Genomic DNA, 17,325 nt, shown 5'->3' with positions numbered 1-17,325 from the left:
TCTTTTGGGGACTCAGTTCTGTTTGCATTCTGAGAAGGAGTAGATCTGAAAAAAACAACACATACCATGGCAGGAAGTTTGGTTTTTACTGCTGAATGCTAAAACCGTAAAATTGTATTATCACTGTAAATGATGTTTTTAGTCTTGGAGTGATATTTAGACCAGTCATTGGTGTGTTCTTTATAAACAATTTGTCATACAGAAGAAGCAATAGTATAGGTGTCTTTCAAGAGAGAGTAGGGATCAGTTCTGGTAGTGTCATCAGATGCCTGACTCAGGTATCTAAAGGAGCAAGTGGCAAACATACAGCAGAATCTGAACATCTATTGAAAATTAAAATCTTGGGCACAAGGATGTGTATTAAAAGATGACAGTTTATGAATATGAAATATGAAAGTTTAAAATACTTTAGAAGATTCTTAAAGTTGGTATATACTTGAGTATTGCTCTGTGGGTTTAAAAAGTAGCAGGAGAATTGTAAAGGGTGGTAATAAATCAGTGTTGGTCTTTGAATAAATCTAATGCTTTTCACCTAAATTAACTGATTTTTCCACAAATACTAGTAGAGGATCATATTCTGACAGTGAACTTTCTTGTTCTGTCTTTAAAACAGGAACTCAAGCAACATATACACGGCCAACAGTTAGCCCCTCTATAGGGGCTCGGATGGCTGGAACTCCAGGGGCTGCTACTTACGTGAAAACTACAAGTGGTAGTATCATTACTGTGGTACCAAAATCACTGGCTACGCTGGGAGGGAAGATTATCAGCAGTAATATTGTTTCTGGTAGGCATATGAGTACTTCTTGTGCTTACATATCAAGACTATTTCAAAAGTAACTTCAGACTTGCTCTAACTGTTTCCGGGCTTTTTGTGGGTTACATGGTCAAATAATTAGTAGGACCTTTAAAGGAGAAGTTGTTAATTCAGAAGAAAAGCAGCTGAGGATGAAGAAAATAATGGGTAGAAGTTAATGATGTAAGGTGATCTTAAAGATTGCAGCAGTTCTTGTGTGTAAGGAGGAAGCATCTAATGTGAGGGAAGCCTGGGAGGAGAAGAGAAATGTTGGGGGAGGAGAACTACTGTGTTAGAGGGTGGAAAGATCAGAAAACTATTGGCCCAAATTTAAAGCATTTTATAATCTGGGTGCTGCCCTTTTCTATTCCACTGCATGTCCAAAGAACCAGAATAAAAATAAGCTCTGTATGTTAAACTCAGTGGTGTAGTCTCCGCCTTATCTTGTTCTTCTTTTATTATTGTCAGCCTGTCTTTCCCTTACACAATGTTCTAACTTTAAGTTTTTCCTCCCAGCCTCACGCAGACCCTACTGCTTATCTTTGTTAGTCTGCTGACCTACCTTGATGCTCTCTGCCTGTATAGCCTCTAAATCTTTGGGACCAGGACCAAGCACACTCACTGCAGTCACAGTTTCTTAGTATCTGATTTGGACTTTTAACAGTGCTAATGCAGAGAGGGTCTGCTGTGTTTTCCTGGCTAGGTACATATGTACAGCAAGATCTGCTGGTTCTGTTCATCCTGTCTAGTAATATCTTTAAATTACTCTAAGGTCCCATTGTTGGTGTTTAGCAAAGACCTGGCATGGCACCAGTCAGCCACTGGAAGCTGCTGCACAAGCTGTCCAGTCAACCCCCTCTGAGGAGTAGTCTGGTAGAGGTACCTCAGTTTTTTCAGATGCTGATTTCTACAAAATGATATTTAGAGCTTCTTTGGGAAAAAGTAACTTTTTTAGCCTGTTGTGGATATCATGAATTGTTCAGAAGACTTCTAGATCTACTAGTAGGTTTATACACAAATGCAAGTGTAATTCTCCTGGACACTAGCTAATGTGGGGAAGCCCATGACTGACCCTGTTAGTGATAGTAATGATTGTCCTGAAACAACACAGGTGTGGAAAGGATGCTTGCCTTTTTTATTTTTGCTTTGTGGTGGGTTTTTTTGGGGTTGTTTTGGGGGTAGGGTGGTTTGTTGGGTTTTGTTTGTTTGTTTAAGGAAGCAATCTTTAGATGCCTTTGAAGGTCACTAGAATTGAGTAAATCATGGTCTTGTCTCAGCACATATTCCCTTTCCCAGAATTAGTAAAATTATTAATCTGGAATATATGAGTGAAGTATCTACAGGCATGACTGACGGAGGGAATCCTTGGGTCTGCAGCTCTGCTGTGACTGAGTGCTACTTTCTTCCAGGAGAAAGTGGAAGGTAGTGATAAAAAGTTGTCTGAGATACTGAAATGGCAGTCTGGTAATGGTGATGACTTACGTATCGGTACATATGTACTCTTGTAGACTGGGGGGGCTGACTAGAATTACCTGTCATGGCAGTTAAATAAAAACCTGATACAGGGAATGGAACTAATTAAGTTCTGGGAGAGGATCAGAAATAGCCAGCACAGCTCTTCCTAAAAAGAAACACCCCACCCCACCCCCCACTTCTAAACGCAACTTTTAAGAACTGATTGTAAAACAATAGCATATTTTTCTTTTTTCCTTCTTCCAAGGCACTAGTTGTCACTTTCAGTGTTACAACATTTCAATGCCCAAAAAAGCTGGTATTTCTCCTGACAGATACATTCTTGGTATGTACATTCTTCTGCAGAAGAAATCTTTAGAAGAATATTTGTGAGGTCAGATAGGACCTTGAGTTGAGTATTAGTGGTGTCCTTATCTCCCCCAATTTCTAGCCTTTGAAAAGTTAGACACGTTAGCTTGAGAATATTAGGTTGCTCCATAATTTGTGAGAAGGGGCTGACTGTCCTAATATAGATTACTCTGTCCTTCACATGCCTGTTATTACTGTAGGTGAAAGGTTTGTGGAGTGGGAATTTAATCTTTATATGTTGAGTTCCATGACATAAATTCCTGTTCCAGATGCTGCTTTTATTTTGTCATTGTTGTGCTGTTAGATCTAAATACGCTGTTAGCTCTAAATACAGTGATTCCCGTATAGCTCACCATCTTCTGTAGTGGTATATAAACATATGATAAACTACTCATTATTTCTTTTCCCACAAAAATTTAGGAACTACAACCAAGATCACTACAATTCCAATGACATCCAAACCCAATGTGATCGTTGTGCAAAAGACTACTGGAAAAGGAACTACAATTCAGGGGCTTCCAGGCAAAAATGTTGTTACAACGCTATTGAATGCTGGGGTAAGTAAGAGATTCAAGTCTCAAATTGATAGCCAAGTGACAGGCTGTGTGCTGGCTGCTGCATTCATTCTGTTAAAGTCCCTATTAAAAGCAACCTGTGTGAGCTCCTTAACAGATATAGCATGCCTTAATGTCAGGGATATTTGAAAAGCAGTTATGTTTTGTGGGTTATGAAAGATGCTTAAAACAAGCTGTGAATGTTCTCAAAGTTAATGGAAGATAAAAAGATTTTTGAGCTTGCCTTTTTGCCATGGTTAATGATTTTGTAATCCTAAAAGGATTAAGCAGAAGAAAACTACTAGTCTTGCCTGCTTTGTGCTCCAGTGAGAACCATGGTCCTGTTACAAACTTGCATCTCCAGCTGTTTATCTTTTGGATGTAAAGGGCAGAAATAAACTGTCCTTCACAGTAAGAGTACCACCTTTTGATTTATGTGGTGTGTAACACTGTAGCATCCTGTACCTCAGTATTGTACAGCATTGAATTATTTTTTTGGTAACGTGATTTTGGTCTTGCACGTCAGGTTTCCAGCTTCATCTAGGTTTACCTGTAAGTGCTAGTAAATAAATATGGTGATCATGCTTTATATTCCTAGATAGAGTTGTGAGTTTTAATGCATTAATCATGTAATCTTTAAAGGTCTACCTGAGTAGCAGAGCTGAGTAGGGAGGTTTGGGGGTTTTCCTAAACCTTTTAGGAATTTTTAAGATTGTGAACTTCCGTAGTTTACAAAACTTGAAGATGTATTTTCACGCAAGTGGAAATCCGTTGGTGTTACACAGTAGGAACCATCAGAATGTGATATTTCTGAAACAAGTATGGTTCATGGGTTTTTCCCGCTACTTGATGGGAATTGGTAGGAGCACTGGAAGAACTGGCAACTAATGTTGCTCAATGTCTTTGCTGCTCTTAAGCTGTCGGGGATCTAGTCATATGTCAGCGCTATTCCAAAGTCAAGTGTTCCCTGTGAAACAGCTGTGAATCTGCTTTATTTTTTTTTTTTCTTAGTTCAAAGAAAGTCCATTCATAATTAATGTCTTGGTCATGAGGATAATACAAAGATCTATAAATAACTTTTTTTTAGAATCCAAATTAAAGTTTTGTAGATGTCTTGCTGAAGTTAGTGTTAATAGAAATAAGAGGTTTCAGAAAACATTTGTGAAGGATTTGAGGAAAGTTCCAACTTACGTGAATTCTTAGAAGCAACCTTGAAAAAACTTGTCAGTGTCTCTTAGTTACTGCTTTTTGTTCACCCCTTCAGAGCTGCTCAAAAGGTAAAGTAATGGAAAAGGGGATTTTGGTAGCTTTTCTATTTAAAGCTGTAGGGTTTTTTTGTTATTGGTCTTTAAATGTTTTTTGTATCAAGTAAGTCTAGTTGCAGTAGCAGCAGTGACTTCATGGTACACAAACTTGTCTATAACTGTATTTTTTTAGAGACTGGGTCTTTCTGAAGAATTTCACCAAGTTAACCTGTAAACTTTGACTTCTCTGCAGGGGGAGAAAACTATTCAGGCAGTGCCAGCAGGAGCAAAACCTGCTATCATCACTGCCACAAGACCCATCACAAAAATGATTGTTACACAGCCAAAAGGAATAGGCTCCACTGTCCAGCCAGCCACCAAAATCATCCCAACTAAAATTGTTTATGGTCAGCAAGGGAAGACGCAGGTAACAGTGAGGGCCCATTTTTCTTTTGAAATGTACCCCTAAATTTTAATGGGAAGTAAATAATTTTTCACTGTGGTGTCGTATTTGTTGCAGGAATAATATAAGTCTATGGGGAATAAGACTTGGGGTGTAATCAGTTGGCCTTGATTCTTCTTTCTTGAGCGTGGTGTTTGGGTTTGTTTCCTTTTTCTGAGCAAGCCAGAAGGATTTACTAAGTCTTTTACATAGCTGAAACTGTCTGGTTGTGTCTCTAGATGCCTCTTCAACTCCTACAGTTAATACTAGATCATGAGAAATAGACGCAGAGTGTGGACATAGGTCATCCATCAAATCTGAGGTTTTATTGAAGTTATTTTCTGGTTGATGTATGTTCAGGTTGTCCCTGCAACCATGTGTAGTAGGTGGGGCTGTATACAGAGAATCTGGCCTATTTCTGGATGCTCTCAGTTTCAGCTTTTTCTCTGGTTGCACTTAGTATTTAAAAAAGCTAAACTTGTGTCACATACAATGTTTTGCATGTCTTGATTGTTCAAGACTGTGTTTACAGTGGGCTGTGGAGGAGAAGTGCTTGTCCTTATCAGTTCAGTGCATGTTCCAGCTCACTTGTGTAGCTTTCTCTTGTCACACCATAGTTGTATCAGCCTTGAAAAATGGTTTAGTGGTTTTGTGTTAAGTACTCCAAATTACTGAGTGAGAAGTATATTCTTGTGCATTGCTATTTACTTGGGCTTTGTGGTTTAATAATCAAAGCTGCTGAATTTACAGGTAGACTTTTCATTTTCAGTAAAATATTATGTAGGTCTTGCACATTGATCTGTTTGAATAGCACCCTGTATTCGTGATTGCTCAGATCTGTTTTCTTGAGCATGCTTACTGAACACAAAATTTGTCTTTCCAATTAGGTTCTCATAAAACCAAAGCCAGTGACATTTCAAGCAACAGTTGTGAGCGAACAAACTAGGCAATTGGTGACTGAAACGTTACAGCAGGCATCAAGGGTAGCAGAGACAGGAAACTCATCCCTCCCAGAAGTGAAAGAAGAACCACAGACCTACACTGATAGCAGCTCTTCTTCTACAGAGTCTTCCCAGAGCTCCCAAGGTGTGTATTAGTGTTGCATAAAATACAAATGGACTGTCTCCCAAGCATGCTAGCTAGTTTCATATAACTCACTGCATCTCCTTTTAGCACGGCTTTTCACCCAGTCTGTTATAGTGAGTCACTGTTCACTTCCCTGATGGCTTTCTTCGTCTTTTATGAACTATTTACTGTATTGACTGCATTTCCTATGTGAAAAGTGGAGATAATGGTTTCTTGCTGGGTGCCAACTTGTTACAATGCTTGTGGCCTGCAGCCTGTTCCCTCTTTGGGGAGTCTGACAGAGGTAGGCAGTGTAGCAGTTTTGGGGTTTTTTTGGCAGCTCATGCTCTGCCAACCCTTTTTCCTGAGAGTATTGAAGCTTCTGTCTGCTGCGTGACTGACAGCTGTCATGTGACCACCGTAAATTTTGGTCCTTTTATAGGCACATGTGAGTGGATCAGGACGTATATCAGACAATCAGTCCTGCTGCTGTGGCTTCAAGCCATGGTACGGATGCAGTTCTTTATGTGGTAGAGGAGCATAAATAACGGGGCATAAATAACACCCAGACTTCAGTCAGGAGTGGCCGTAGGGTGTATAGCTACATTAAATAAAACCAAATATGTCTCAGTGAAATGTGTGTACTTTACTACGTGTGTTTCAGCCACCTTTTCTATATAATTCTGTCATTCTTGGTCTATACTGCCATTTTAAGTAAATTTTTTAAAAAGTTTTGAAGCTTCAACAAACCTATCAAAATTTAGGAGCTCTTAATTCAGAATGCTCAATACATGTTGATCGCCTGAACTGCTGAAATCCTCTGAAAAAAAGAGTTCATTCCAAGGCAAATTCAGTATACAAGGAAACCTGCTTTAACTTTGATTGTTCAAACCAAAGCTTTTATGAACAACTAAGATAGATAAGACCTTTTGTTTTTTTTTCTGGAAACTTCATAACATCAGCAGTGTTTTACTTCAGTAGTTAATTGTAATAAAAACTAAAGTGTTGCAGAATGAGAGTATGCATCCTTAGCAGTGTTCAAAATGCTAATGGATAATGAGTAGCTTGGTCCAATTTTGAACTATAGCCCTGCTTTCAAGCAAGGAGTTGGACAAGAGACCTCCAACCAAAATGGTTCTGCGATGATCTGATGTGCTTTTGTTCTTTTGCAAACAGATTCTCAGCCCGTAGTCCATGTGATTGCTTCAAGAAGTCAAGATTGGTCAGAACATGAAATTGCTGTGGACACAAGCCCTACGATAATTTACCAGGATGTATCCAGTGAATCTCAGTCAGCTACTTCCACGATAAAAGCTTTGCTGGAACTTCAACAGACAACAGGTGTGAAAACACATATGGTTGTTTAGGATAACTTTAAAGCTTATTAGTTGCTTAAGCAGCGGTTTGTACTAAGGTTCATAATTGAAAAGCACCTATCTTGAGTCAGCTTGATTCTTTTCTTCTTATCCTGTAACAGTTTCTTTGAATATATTATATAATGTTCCCTGTCTATTTAATTAAACTTTTGCGTTTATATTGGAGGTTTATTTTATTATGGAGGTTCATATATTGGAGGCTTATTTTATGCTTTGTTTTTCTTCTGAAGCAGTGAAGGAGAAGTTAGAATCGAAGCCAAGGCAGCCTACCATTGACTTGAGCCAAATGGCTGTCCCAATCCAGATGACCCAAGAAAAGAGGCATTCTCCAGAGAGTCCTTCAATTGCTGTAGTGGAGTCGGAACTAGTTGCTGAATATATCACAACTGGTAAGTGACTAAGGTGGTGTGATGGTGGGTTTGCAGTTCAAGCCTGGGATCTTAATTTTGAACTTTTCTTACAATGGGTTTCATTTTTATGTTTTCACTGTCATTTGCTGTAGAGGAAATGAGTTTTCTTCCACTCTTGAGACCCTGTACAGGGGACAGAGATTGTATCTGCTTTTCTGGGGCGTAGTGGAGAATGTTTCTAGCTGAAACAAAGGGTTGTTGCTTCAAGACATCCTACTTGAACAGATCTTCTGTTCCCTAACCTGTCCCACTTGTCTTTTAAAGAAAACACTTAGTAAGGAAAAAGAAAACTAAGAGTACAGGAGCTGTATACTGCTTTTGTACATAACCGGGGGAGTCCAACTTTTGACTTGTAACATTTTGCAAACATGGGTTATTGTTTACCAGGACTGAGTGGTGTTTTTAAGCCAGGTGTGCGTTTAGAGTGCTAATGTAGCCCCCCGTTTCTTCACTTTCTAGAAGGCTTTGAACTGAGAAATTTGCACGTTTTAAAGAAATTATTCAAACTGAAATTATGGTTGAGATTCAACTCTTTCGAAACTCTTGACTCTTCCTATCTGCTTGCACATTTTGTTTAAGTCCTTGACTCCCTTGTCTCTCTGATGCTCCCTGCTACCTCAGAACACTAGCCACTTCCCACACATACATGAGAAGATCAAATTACCTATTTTCCATTTTAATTTCTGAAATCTACATTTTTGATCTACCTACTTTATTTGGAAAATGAAATCAAAAATGTGTTTAAAATCCGCATTGGAAAAGAGGAATAAAACTAGATTATATTGAATTGTGTAAGTACATATCTGTAACTCCAGTGTTTTTAGTGTTAAATGTCTTAAACAGTTACTTTAATTTTTCATTTACCTGCTCTGGATATCCTCCCCTTGCTTCCATCCCTCATATGGTCTAAGTTTAAGTTGTGTGAAATTGAAGCAGGGAGGGATGTTACTTAAAAAAAGTAACAATAACACTTACTGTGTCTGGCTTCAGCTGTGAATGTTTGAGTCACCTTCCCTTGGATCTCTTTTAAAACAAACTCAAAAGTACAATAAATAGTGTTAAAGTGATTTCCAGTTAAGTCAGTTATCTTCACTGACACAGACGCTGTGTGTTGAGCTTCTATTCAGGGTTCCAGTTTTTGCTGGCTCCTGCTGTAAAAGTCGATGTAAAATAGGGCCCTTTGCAAGGAGGATGGGAAATTGCAGTCAGTATCTTTATAGATTTAAGTCCTTTTCTGCAGCGTAGAAGCCACACAAAGTATGCAAGTTGAAAATTTCTTTGAGTTATGATTACTGTTTGAAATACTGGGATTTTTGTAAACCTCGAGTTGATATACAGGGATCTTCTAGAAAAATGCAGGTTGCTGAGAGTTGACTAGCAGTTTCTACTACAGTGCAAAACTGGTTATTTTGCTGTTAGATTTTTTTTTTTTTTTTTTGGTCCCTTCCCCCAGTTTCTGTGAATGCTGACAGGGAATGCAGGTAATTGAGTGTTCCTTTTTGTTTTAATTTTTGCTTCTCAGGATTCATCAGTAATCCATGTAGCTATATTTTTCTGATAAAAATTCAGTAGTAAGATAGTAAACAGTCTATAATCTCTTGTGAAATCTCCTGCATTCATCTAGATCAAAGGATAAGGCACACTTTAATCTATATGGTAGCTGGGATTCAGCATGTGCTTCCTTGTGAGATGAAGGGAGCAGTTCACACATCTTTGTGTCACCATTTTTTGTCTGTCTACAGACTCAGGAAGACAACACTGTATTGGTTCACATTCGGAAGAATATCTACACAACCATATAGGTTAGAAACTTTACTTTTAAATGAAATTTTCAATTGTACAGGAATTGTTGGGGGATATCCATGACGGATCTGGCACAGCATGCAGGCTGGTATTGATATAATCAGACCCCTTTCTTGGAGTGGGAAAGTAAAATTATCATACTAGTTTAAAACATGCCCTTTCTTTTAACTTTCAGGAAAGTCACTAGAAACTTCAAGTTAATGTTACAACTGAATTTAAACTTCACTTGTTCTCTTTCGTTATTAATTATTTTGTAAATAAAAAGTTAATAACATGCAAATATTTGCTTTAATTATGGACAGGCACAAAGTAATTGGATTCATGTCTTATCAGTGACTGCAATACAGAATGGTTTGTGGCTTTTTCTCCTCAGCAGATCATTTCTCTGTCAATCCACTATTTAATTACAGAGCCATCATCATCATAGCTCATGCTGGATCTGTTCTAAAAAGTGGCATAAACCCATTACAAGGTCTCCATTTTTTGGTCTGTAATTTCTGATCAACCTTGCTTTCACAAAATACAAACATTTTCTAATTGCTAATCTTTCAAATTTATCCTGTGCTCTGGACAGTGTTTATTGCAGATTATCAGTGGTAGAAATTCAGTGAGCAAGGCTTGCTGTTCTTAATTGCAGTCAATTATGCAGGTAAAAACCTACAGTATTTAGCAGTGTAAAAACCACAGACTAACTTGTGGTCTGCAGTGCTGTATAAAGAACCCAGATGAAAATAAAGTATAAATTCTGCTTGCAATGTTGGTGTGTTGGGAGAGGGAGGCCAGAAGATGTTTTTCATACTTGGATTACTTAGGAAAGAGAAACAAAAGCAAAACCCCTGAGTTACTACTTGAAGAGGCTTCTCAGAATAGATCTACACTTTAAGGTTGAAGCTAGCATACAGTAAAAGATGTTTTTCATACTCGGATCTTTATTTCACCCGTGTATGCTTCCAGTTGCGGCTTAAATGCAAATAGTAGAAGTTACTGCAGTTAGTTCTGGAGAAGTGCCACTGACCTCTTTACTTTCAGTCAGTCATCGGTCCCAGCCCCACCAGCAGTCATCTCAGCCTCAGAGGACTCTGCTGCAGCACGTGGCTCAGTCGCAGACAGCAACGCAGACTTCTGTTGTGGTGAAATCTATCCCCGCATCCTCCACTGGCGCAATTACCCATATCATGCAGCAGGTTGTACCCTTTCTTTTCCCAACAGTCTACAAACAGCAGTAGGTTGTATGTGTTACATAGGACCAGGGCTTGCTCTGAAGGAACATGTCATGTTGCTACCACTGAAAATGCTAGGTGTAAGGGCAAGTTAATAACTTATTGCCTGTTTTTGGTGGTGAGGGTGGTGGGACAGAAGGGAAGCAGTTAATGAGATTGCTTAAGACTGTTAAGAGGTACTAACAAATACTGTGGAAAAGACAGTGCTTCCTAGATGAGTTCCTGCTCTCTGCATGTCATCCTTCAACAGCAACAAGCTGCTATTGCGTTGCAAGGGCCTAGGCTCTTTAGATTATGTTGGTGTTAGTGTAGGGAGAAGAGGGATGAAGCAGCATCTGGTCAGTACAGAGAGCACATGGTGTCTTTTTCATCTGAGGGCTTTAGTTTGTGGATAGGCAAACTTCTCTGAATCAAAAAGCAAGATCTTAGACTACTGCTATAAGGATCCCAAACACTTCAAACGGTGTAGCTTGTAGTGAAATCTTACTGAAGTCACTCCAATGCCTTTGTTCAAGACCTCCTCAGCTCTGCAGTGCTTTCACTTCTAGGAACTTCAGCTGTGGACCAGGACAGTACTGTGTTAGGGTTATAAACCCACTTCAGAGAGTGTATTTTCACAGGTGTTTGAGTAGGCTGCTGAGGCCATTTTTTAATACATTTGGACCATGGTATACAAAGCATAGTAATGCAGATGTCTTGTTCTCTCAAATCCATCACAAAATAAAACAATTTTTGTGCGGTTCCCAAGGAAAATTGCAATAAAATTTTGAGGAAGGGGAACAGAGGATCTTTTCTCAATCTCGGAATCCTCTCGAGGCAGAACAAGAATTTACTGTGCAGAAAGACTCTGGCTTTAACGAGGAGCTACTGGTTCAACTACCTGCTAATCCCTGCTGCTTCATATCCAATTATCATGCAACCTCAGGGGATCTGAACCTTAGTCTGACACGTGTGAGGGCTACATCATCGCCACTGAGGATTAGTTATGTGGTTAATGTCACATAGATATATATGTACCACATTTTAACACGATAAAAAATAGCCATGGATTACTTATGTATTGTGGAATCTTCATGTAAGGGTACCTTTTCATACGTGAATTGGGAGTCTGTAATGGTAAAATAAATGAAGGTAGTCCAGTTGAAATATTAAAAGTTATTTTTTAGATTGTGTATTCTTATAATTTATATTTCTCTTTACTAACTTAACTCTTAACTTCTTCTTCTTAAGGCCTTAAGCAGTCACACTGCATTTACCAAACACAGTGAGCAACTTGGAACTGAGGAAGGAGAAGTGGAAGAGATGGACACCTTAGATCCTCAGACTGGCTTGTTTTACAGATCTGCCCTGACACAATCGCAGGCACAAAAACAGCAAAAACTGAGTCAGCCGCAGCTGGAACAGACTCAACTGCAAGTGAAAACTCTGCAGTGTTTCCAGACTAAGCAGAAGCAGACAATCCACCTGCAGGCCGATCAAATCCAGCACAAACTCCCACAAATGCCCCAGCTTTCTATAAGGCATCAAAAGCTAACCCCCCTGCAGCAAGAGCAAGCACAGACCAAACCAGATGCACAGCACCCCCCACACCACATGATGGCCAAAGAAAGGCAACTCCCTACCTTAGTGGCACAGCCACAGCAAACTGTAGTACAGGTGCTTGCAGTAAAAACCACGCAGCAGCTGCCCAAACTGCAACAGGCACCAACGGCACAAAAAATCTACGTGCAACCCCAACCCCCCCAGAGTCAAATGCAGCTACCTGCCTCTTCAGAGAAACAGCCAGCAAGCCAGGTAACGGAATATTGATAGCATGCAAAATACACGTCGCTGTTCAAGGAAAAAAAAAAAAAAAAAAATCAAAACACCAACCCTGTTGCTATAGCAGTGTTTTGTCCTGGCAAGAGAACTCCTCATTCCGCTGGTATTAATTACCCCGTCAGAAGGTTGACACTAGGAAAGAGAAGCACATGTTCTAGGGGAAAAATCCATAGAGCTCACAAACGTATTTTGTTGGACAGTTTTTTTTGAATTTCTGCCACCACTGGTGCATGGAATTTGTCCCTAACTATTTTATTTTCATTTTTAGATATGAGACATTATTAATTTCCGTTCCCGTAGCACTTTTTATTTCTGTGGAAATAAAGATGAATACACTGCAGTCTCCTAATGCTCTCTCCATTGTACGTCTTCCTTTGTAGTTTACATCTTCCTGAAGTTATATGGCTTTCATGTACAGGAGTAATTTGCTTTTCCTTGGGAGGGAAAAAAGTAAAGACTGAGGAGCATGGAGGTAAAAAAAAAAAAAAAAAAAAAAAAAAAAAGTATTTTAACTAACTCCAGAAAAGTACAAGTAGGTTTGGGTTTTTTTAGCCCTTTCAGGAATGCATGTGAAAACAAGAGGGTTAACAAACGTTACATGGGGATGTAAATCCCAAAGGAAAACGAGGCTGCTGTGGTATTATACTGCTACAATCCTTATCTAGCAGCCTAAAAAGCTGCTTTTCCCTAGGCTTCAATTAACTGTTATCATATCGTTGCTAATTCCTTTGTTAAAACACTGAGTTTCAACTGTCTTCCTAATAGCGAGTATGTTGTTTGTGCCATACTGCCTTGGAAATATTGATTAGCTTTTCAATAAATCTAGCTGTAACATGCACAACAAAAATTTGATTTTCAGGTGCAGCATCCAATTATAACGCAAGGATCCACTGTTACAAAGATAACTTTTGAGGGGCATCAGCCTCCTTCTGTTTCAAAGGTAGCAGGTGGCAGTTCTGTGCCCAAACTGGCATTGCCAGTTACCAGCTTATTTCCCATGCAGGCATCTGTGAAGACAGCACTAGCAGATATTGTGAGAGTGTCTATGGTGGAAGCTCAGATTGATGCAAATGTAGAACATGCAATAGTGGATCCCCCAAACAAGGCCATGTCCACTAGTAAACTTGCTAGCGAAGCAGAGCCGTCACCTTGTACCCAGGTGCCGAGGGTGACTGCAGTAGGGATGACGGCAACTTCCATCCCCCAGCAACAGACATGTACAGAATCCAGTTCAAGTCCTCCTGCTGTTGGTCCTACTTTAACAGAGAGGAAACTCGATGCACAAGGAATGTCTACAACAAACCAGTTTATACAAATTCAGAATATATCACAAAAGAAAGCTGAAGAGATTTCATCAGAAATTGTTATCCAGGTAAGAGAAGATCAGAGCAAATAAGGCAAAGGTTGAGCAGAGCAAACTCGTGTCTAATGTGATGATAGCAACTGAACAATGTTCGAGTATTTTTGTTTTCCTTACCCAGTTTTTGGTTCTTTTTTTCTACTCTTATGCTTGTAATGGATTACTACAAAGTGTGTAATAATTCGTAAACTGAGCTCGAGTTTGTTTAGCACTGTATCATTCACTGTGTCTTCAGTGTCTGCCTTTCTTTTTCCGTTAAGAAAATAAACCAAGCTCATCTAATTTTACAAAGTACTTTTATTTGAAACTCTTTAAAACGTGACCTTCAACGCTTACTATGGAACAATGATTAGAAATTTGTATAGTGGCTATTAGTGTTACTTCTGAATGTAAGTTAGCGCAAAAAATGGAGTAGTGGGGTTCTGCTTACTGGGAAAGTTCAGTAAATAAAGTCTGGATTCAGAAGAAAGCTTGCTAACTTCACTTACAACCAGTCTTGCCACTTCTGAGATAAAATTACTTGATCTCTAGCCCAATGCATTGAGTCATTGCCTAACTGATGATTGGTACCTTCATTGATGCTGCTGTCTTAAATATGATGTTTGATGATTTAATACGTGGTCAGAATATCAACTGAGGAAGTATTTAAGTCATCAGAGGACTCATAGTGGTATAATGTAGTTCTTTGTAGGCTAGTTGGCATGGTGTATGTTCACACAAATGGTAGTGTGGACTGAAATGGTTTTATTACATATCGTATTTGTGTTTCAGTGAAAATGCTTCTGAAGTGGAAAATAATCCGTATACAGAGCTTTCAAATTTTTCATGCTACTTTGTAAAATCTTCATTGCATCAGACTTCGCTTTTGTAGAAATCATCATTTTTGTACTCATTTTTAGTCCTCATTCCCCTAAATAGACAAAGGTAGATTGCTGTTTTACTTCAAATCTGTGTATTTTGAGAATCTGTATTGTTTGTCATTGTGGCATGTTTCAAACGAGCTGTTTCAAAAGTAAAATACTGCCCAGAATGTGAGTTCTATAAAGTTGCAGATTTAGTTCCTAGAACCTGTGAAAGTGTAAGCAGAAATCAATAGCTTGGATCCATTGCATTTCCTCAGCCTCTGTGCTGCTGCAGCTCTGAGCAGGGCCAGAGTTTCTATGTCTTGTCTGAAAAAGACTGAGAAAAAATAAGGCTGAAGAAAGGATTTTCTCTGCTTTGCATTTGAGGAGTGGTGGGCACTGGTGGTGTAGCTGTTTGGTTATACCGTCACAGACCTTTAGTGAAGATCCAAGGCCAAGATCAGCACGTTAAGAGCAAGATTACTAAAATTTTATCTTTCACAGCCTAATCTGGTGAAAGGATGCTTTGAAGTTTTAGCTTGAACATAGTCACATGCAGCAGGCCTTAGCTGGGGAAAACTGCTCTTGAACACAATAAACCTTTTCCATAAGTACCTGCACTTGTGCAGATGCCTTTCCCTGTGAAAACAGTGCGTGTTAAAACTTAAATATTTTCTTTCTTTCAGACTATCCCTCACTATTCCATCCCTTGTCACTCCAGCTCCAATGTGGTAGTGGAACCCAGTGGGCTCCTGGAGCTCAACAACTTCACCAGTCAGCGCCTCGACGATGAGGAGACAGCAATGGAGCAAGACGTGGACAGTAGCACTGAGGATGGCACTGAGCCCAGCCCCTCTCGAAGTTCTGCTGAACAATCCTAAGGAATTGGGACACTGGAGTGCACTTTAAAATATCTTGGGATTTTGAGTATCCAAGATACCCTTGTATTGTGATGTCTTAGAGCACTTTGCCTATTAGAGTTGTTCATTGGACCCTTGAAGCATCAGTGTGTTTTAACAAGATGGTATTGCAAAAGCTGCATCTTAAAAATTGTTCCCCAAAAAAAGAAAAAGTTACCAAGATTTAGTAAACCTGTGACAGTGGAATGTACTCCTGTTAAAAGGCAAATCTGCAGCGAATTCTACAGCTCGTGCTATTGAAGCCGTTGCCCAGATACTGAAATAGATTTCAGTGAAAAGGGATTGTTACTTTGCTGTGTCTTTTTGTTAGCTGTTGAGCCAAACAACCATCAAAAAAAGAGGATGTTTAATAAATATTTGTATTTTTAAATAGCATGTGAGAGAAAAAGTGTCTCTGACAGTGCTGAAAAAGCCCCAGGAATTTTGGAATTGGTTAGCTTTCTTGCACTTGTGCTCACTTAGAGTTAAGATTTTTTTTGTAAACCTAAAAATATAGTTTATATTTTTTCAGTTCTTGTTGGTGAATGGTTAATAAGCAAAATCACTAACTGGCAGCAAAGTGGATTTGCTAGTGGATTTTTTTTTCATGCTTTAAAAGAAGGGTAACGGTCTATGAGGCATTTCTTTGTGCCATAAGCACACAAAGTGCTCATATACGCTAGTTAATCTTTGATTATTTATTTAAATATAAAATTCAAAGTGAGGCCAAGTTGTTTAGAAAGTTCCTGTGAAACAGGCAGGTGAGTTAATTCTAGTACAAACAGGGTGTGGGGGGTTGTATTTTGCTATAAATCAATTTTTCAAAATTGGGGATAAATGGTTCAGCATCTTTCCAAGTTGAACCTCCGAATTTAGAAGTGAGCTAAGGCTTTTAAAATCTGTATTTTACTCTTACATGCTGTTTTTAAAGTGACCATTTTGGTAGTTTAAAAGCTTAAATCAGTATACAGTGTTAGGTTTCAGAAATTAGCCTTATGACTTGGCTTGTTGAAGCAATACATTGGGTTTTTGTGATAGTTACAAGCCACAGAGAGGGGGTTGCGTTCAGATGGGATGAGAGAACCAGTTTTAATACATTCTGCTAATGAGACAATACTTTTTTTCCCAAATGTATATAAACCCACGTTTTTAACTGTTTTGTATAGATTTCATTATAAATAACTAAGCATTTTAAGACTTTGACATATCATTTAATTGTATATACATCTATCAGCCTAACTGCCCACTTTTTGGTGCTGAAGTACTACTGTGAGTAGATTTCATCCAAAGTCTAATACAGCTTTTTGCGTCAGTCTTTTTTAAGTTATGATTTTACTGTTGATATTGTAGTTAAGATTAAATTCCAATAGGGTAACTCAAACTAAAAATACAAAACCTAAAAAACTCACTTACCTTACTTGTCCTGAGTATCCACCTGTGTAAGAACATGCAGTAACCCCAAGATGGTGCTGTTGTTTTTTCATGTAACTTCAGTTATTTTATAATTTCAGTCCTTATGACTTTCATACACTTTTTATTCCTTCTGTTTCCTTTTCCATCAGCCTTAGTTCCAAAATAATGTAGCTTATTATGGTGGAGAAGTGTCCTGATAAATTCAGTGTGCAAATGCCAGAATAGTGGGTTAGGAAACTAACTTTTTGCATTACCTTTA

The 17,325-nt window shown here is 38.8% G+C and overlaps 1 protein-coding gene across 17 annotated transcripts in view; it reads left to right on the top strand.

Annotated features, from left to right (window-relative positions):
* The window catches only part of EMSY (EMSY transcriptional repressor, BRCA2 interacting), a 39,248-nt gene extending 22,187 nt beyond the window's left edge, over positions 1–17,061 (top strand). For 4 of the 17 annotated variants that reach the window (XM_055801924.1, XM_055801923.1, XM_055801915.1 and 1 more), the window contains 11 exons: positions 614–787; positions 3,038–3,174; positions 4,669–4,848; positions 5,745–5,943; positions 7,099–7,263; positions 7,529–7,687; positions 9,451–9,510; positions 10,541–10,695; positions 11,962–12,525; positions 13,412–13,924; positions 15,441–17,061. In XM_055801924.1, the coding sequence (XP_055657899.1) occupies positions 614–787; positions 3,038–3,174; positions 4,669–4,848; positions 5,745–5,943; positions 7,099–7,263; positions 7,529–7,687; positions 9,451–9,510; positions 10,541–10,695; positions 11,962–12,525; positions 13,412–13,924; positions 15,441–15,635 (2,501 nt within the window). In that variant the 3' untranslated portion in view covers positions 15,636–17,061. Of the gene's footprint in view, positions 1–613; positions 788–3,037; positions 3,175–4,668; positions 4,849–5,744; positions 5,944–7,098; positions 7,264–7,528; positions 7,688–9,450; positions 9,511–10,540; positions 10,696–11,961; positions 12,902–13,411; positions 13,925–15,440 lie in introns of those variants that run through there. The other 13 variants (XM_055801926.1, XM_055801925.1, XM_055801917.1 and 10 more) reach the window with 10 other exon arrangements.
* The last annotated feature ends 264 nt before the right edge of the window (positions 17,062–17,325 follow it).

The sequence above is a fragment of the Falco peregrinus genome, chromosome 4, assembly GCF_023634155.1.
Source record: "Falco peregrinus isolate bFalPer1 chromosome 4, bFalPer1.pri, whole genome shotgun sequence".
NCBI classification, from domain to species: domain Eukaryota; kingdom Metazoa; phylum Chordata; class Aves; order Falconiformes; family Falconidae; genus Falco; species Falco peregrinus.
This window is presented reverse-complemented; position numbering and strand designations above follow the sequence as displayed.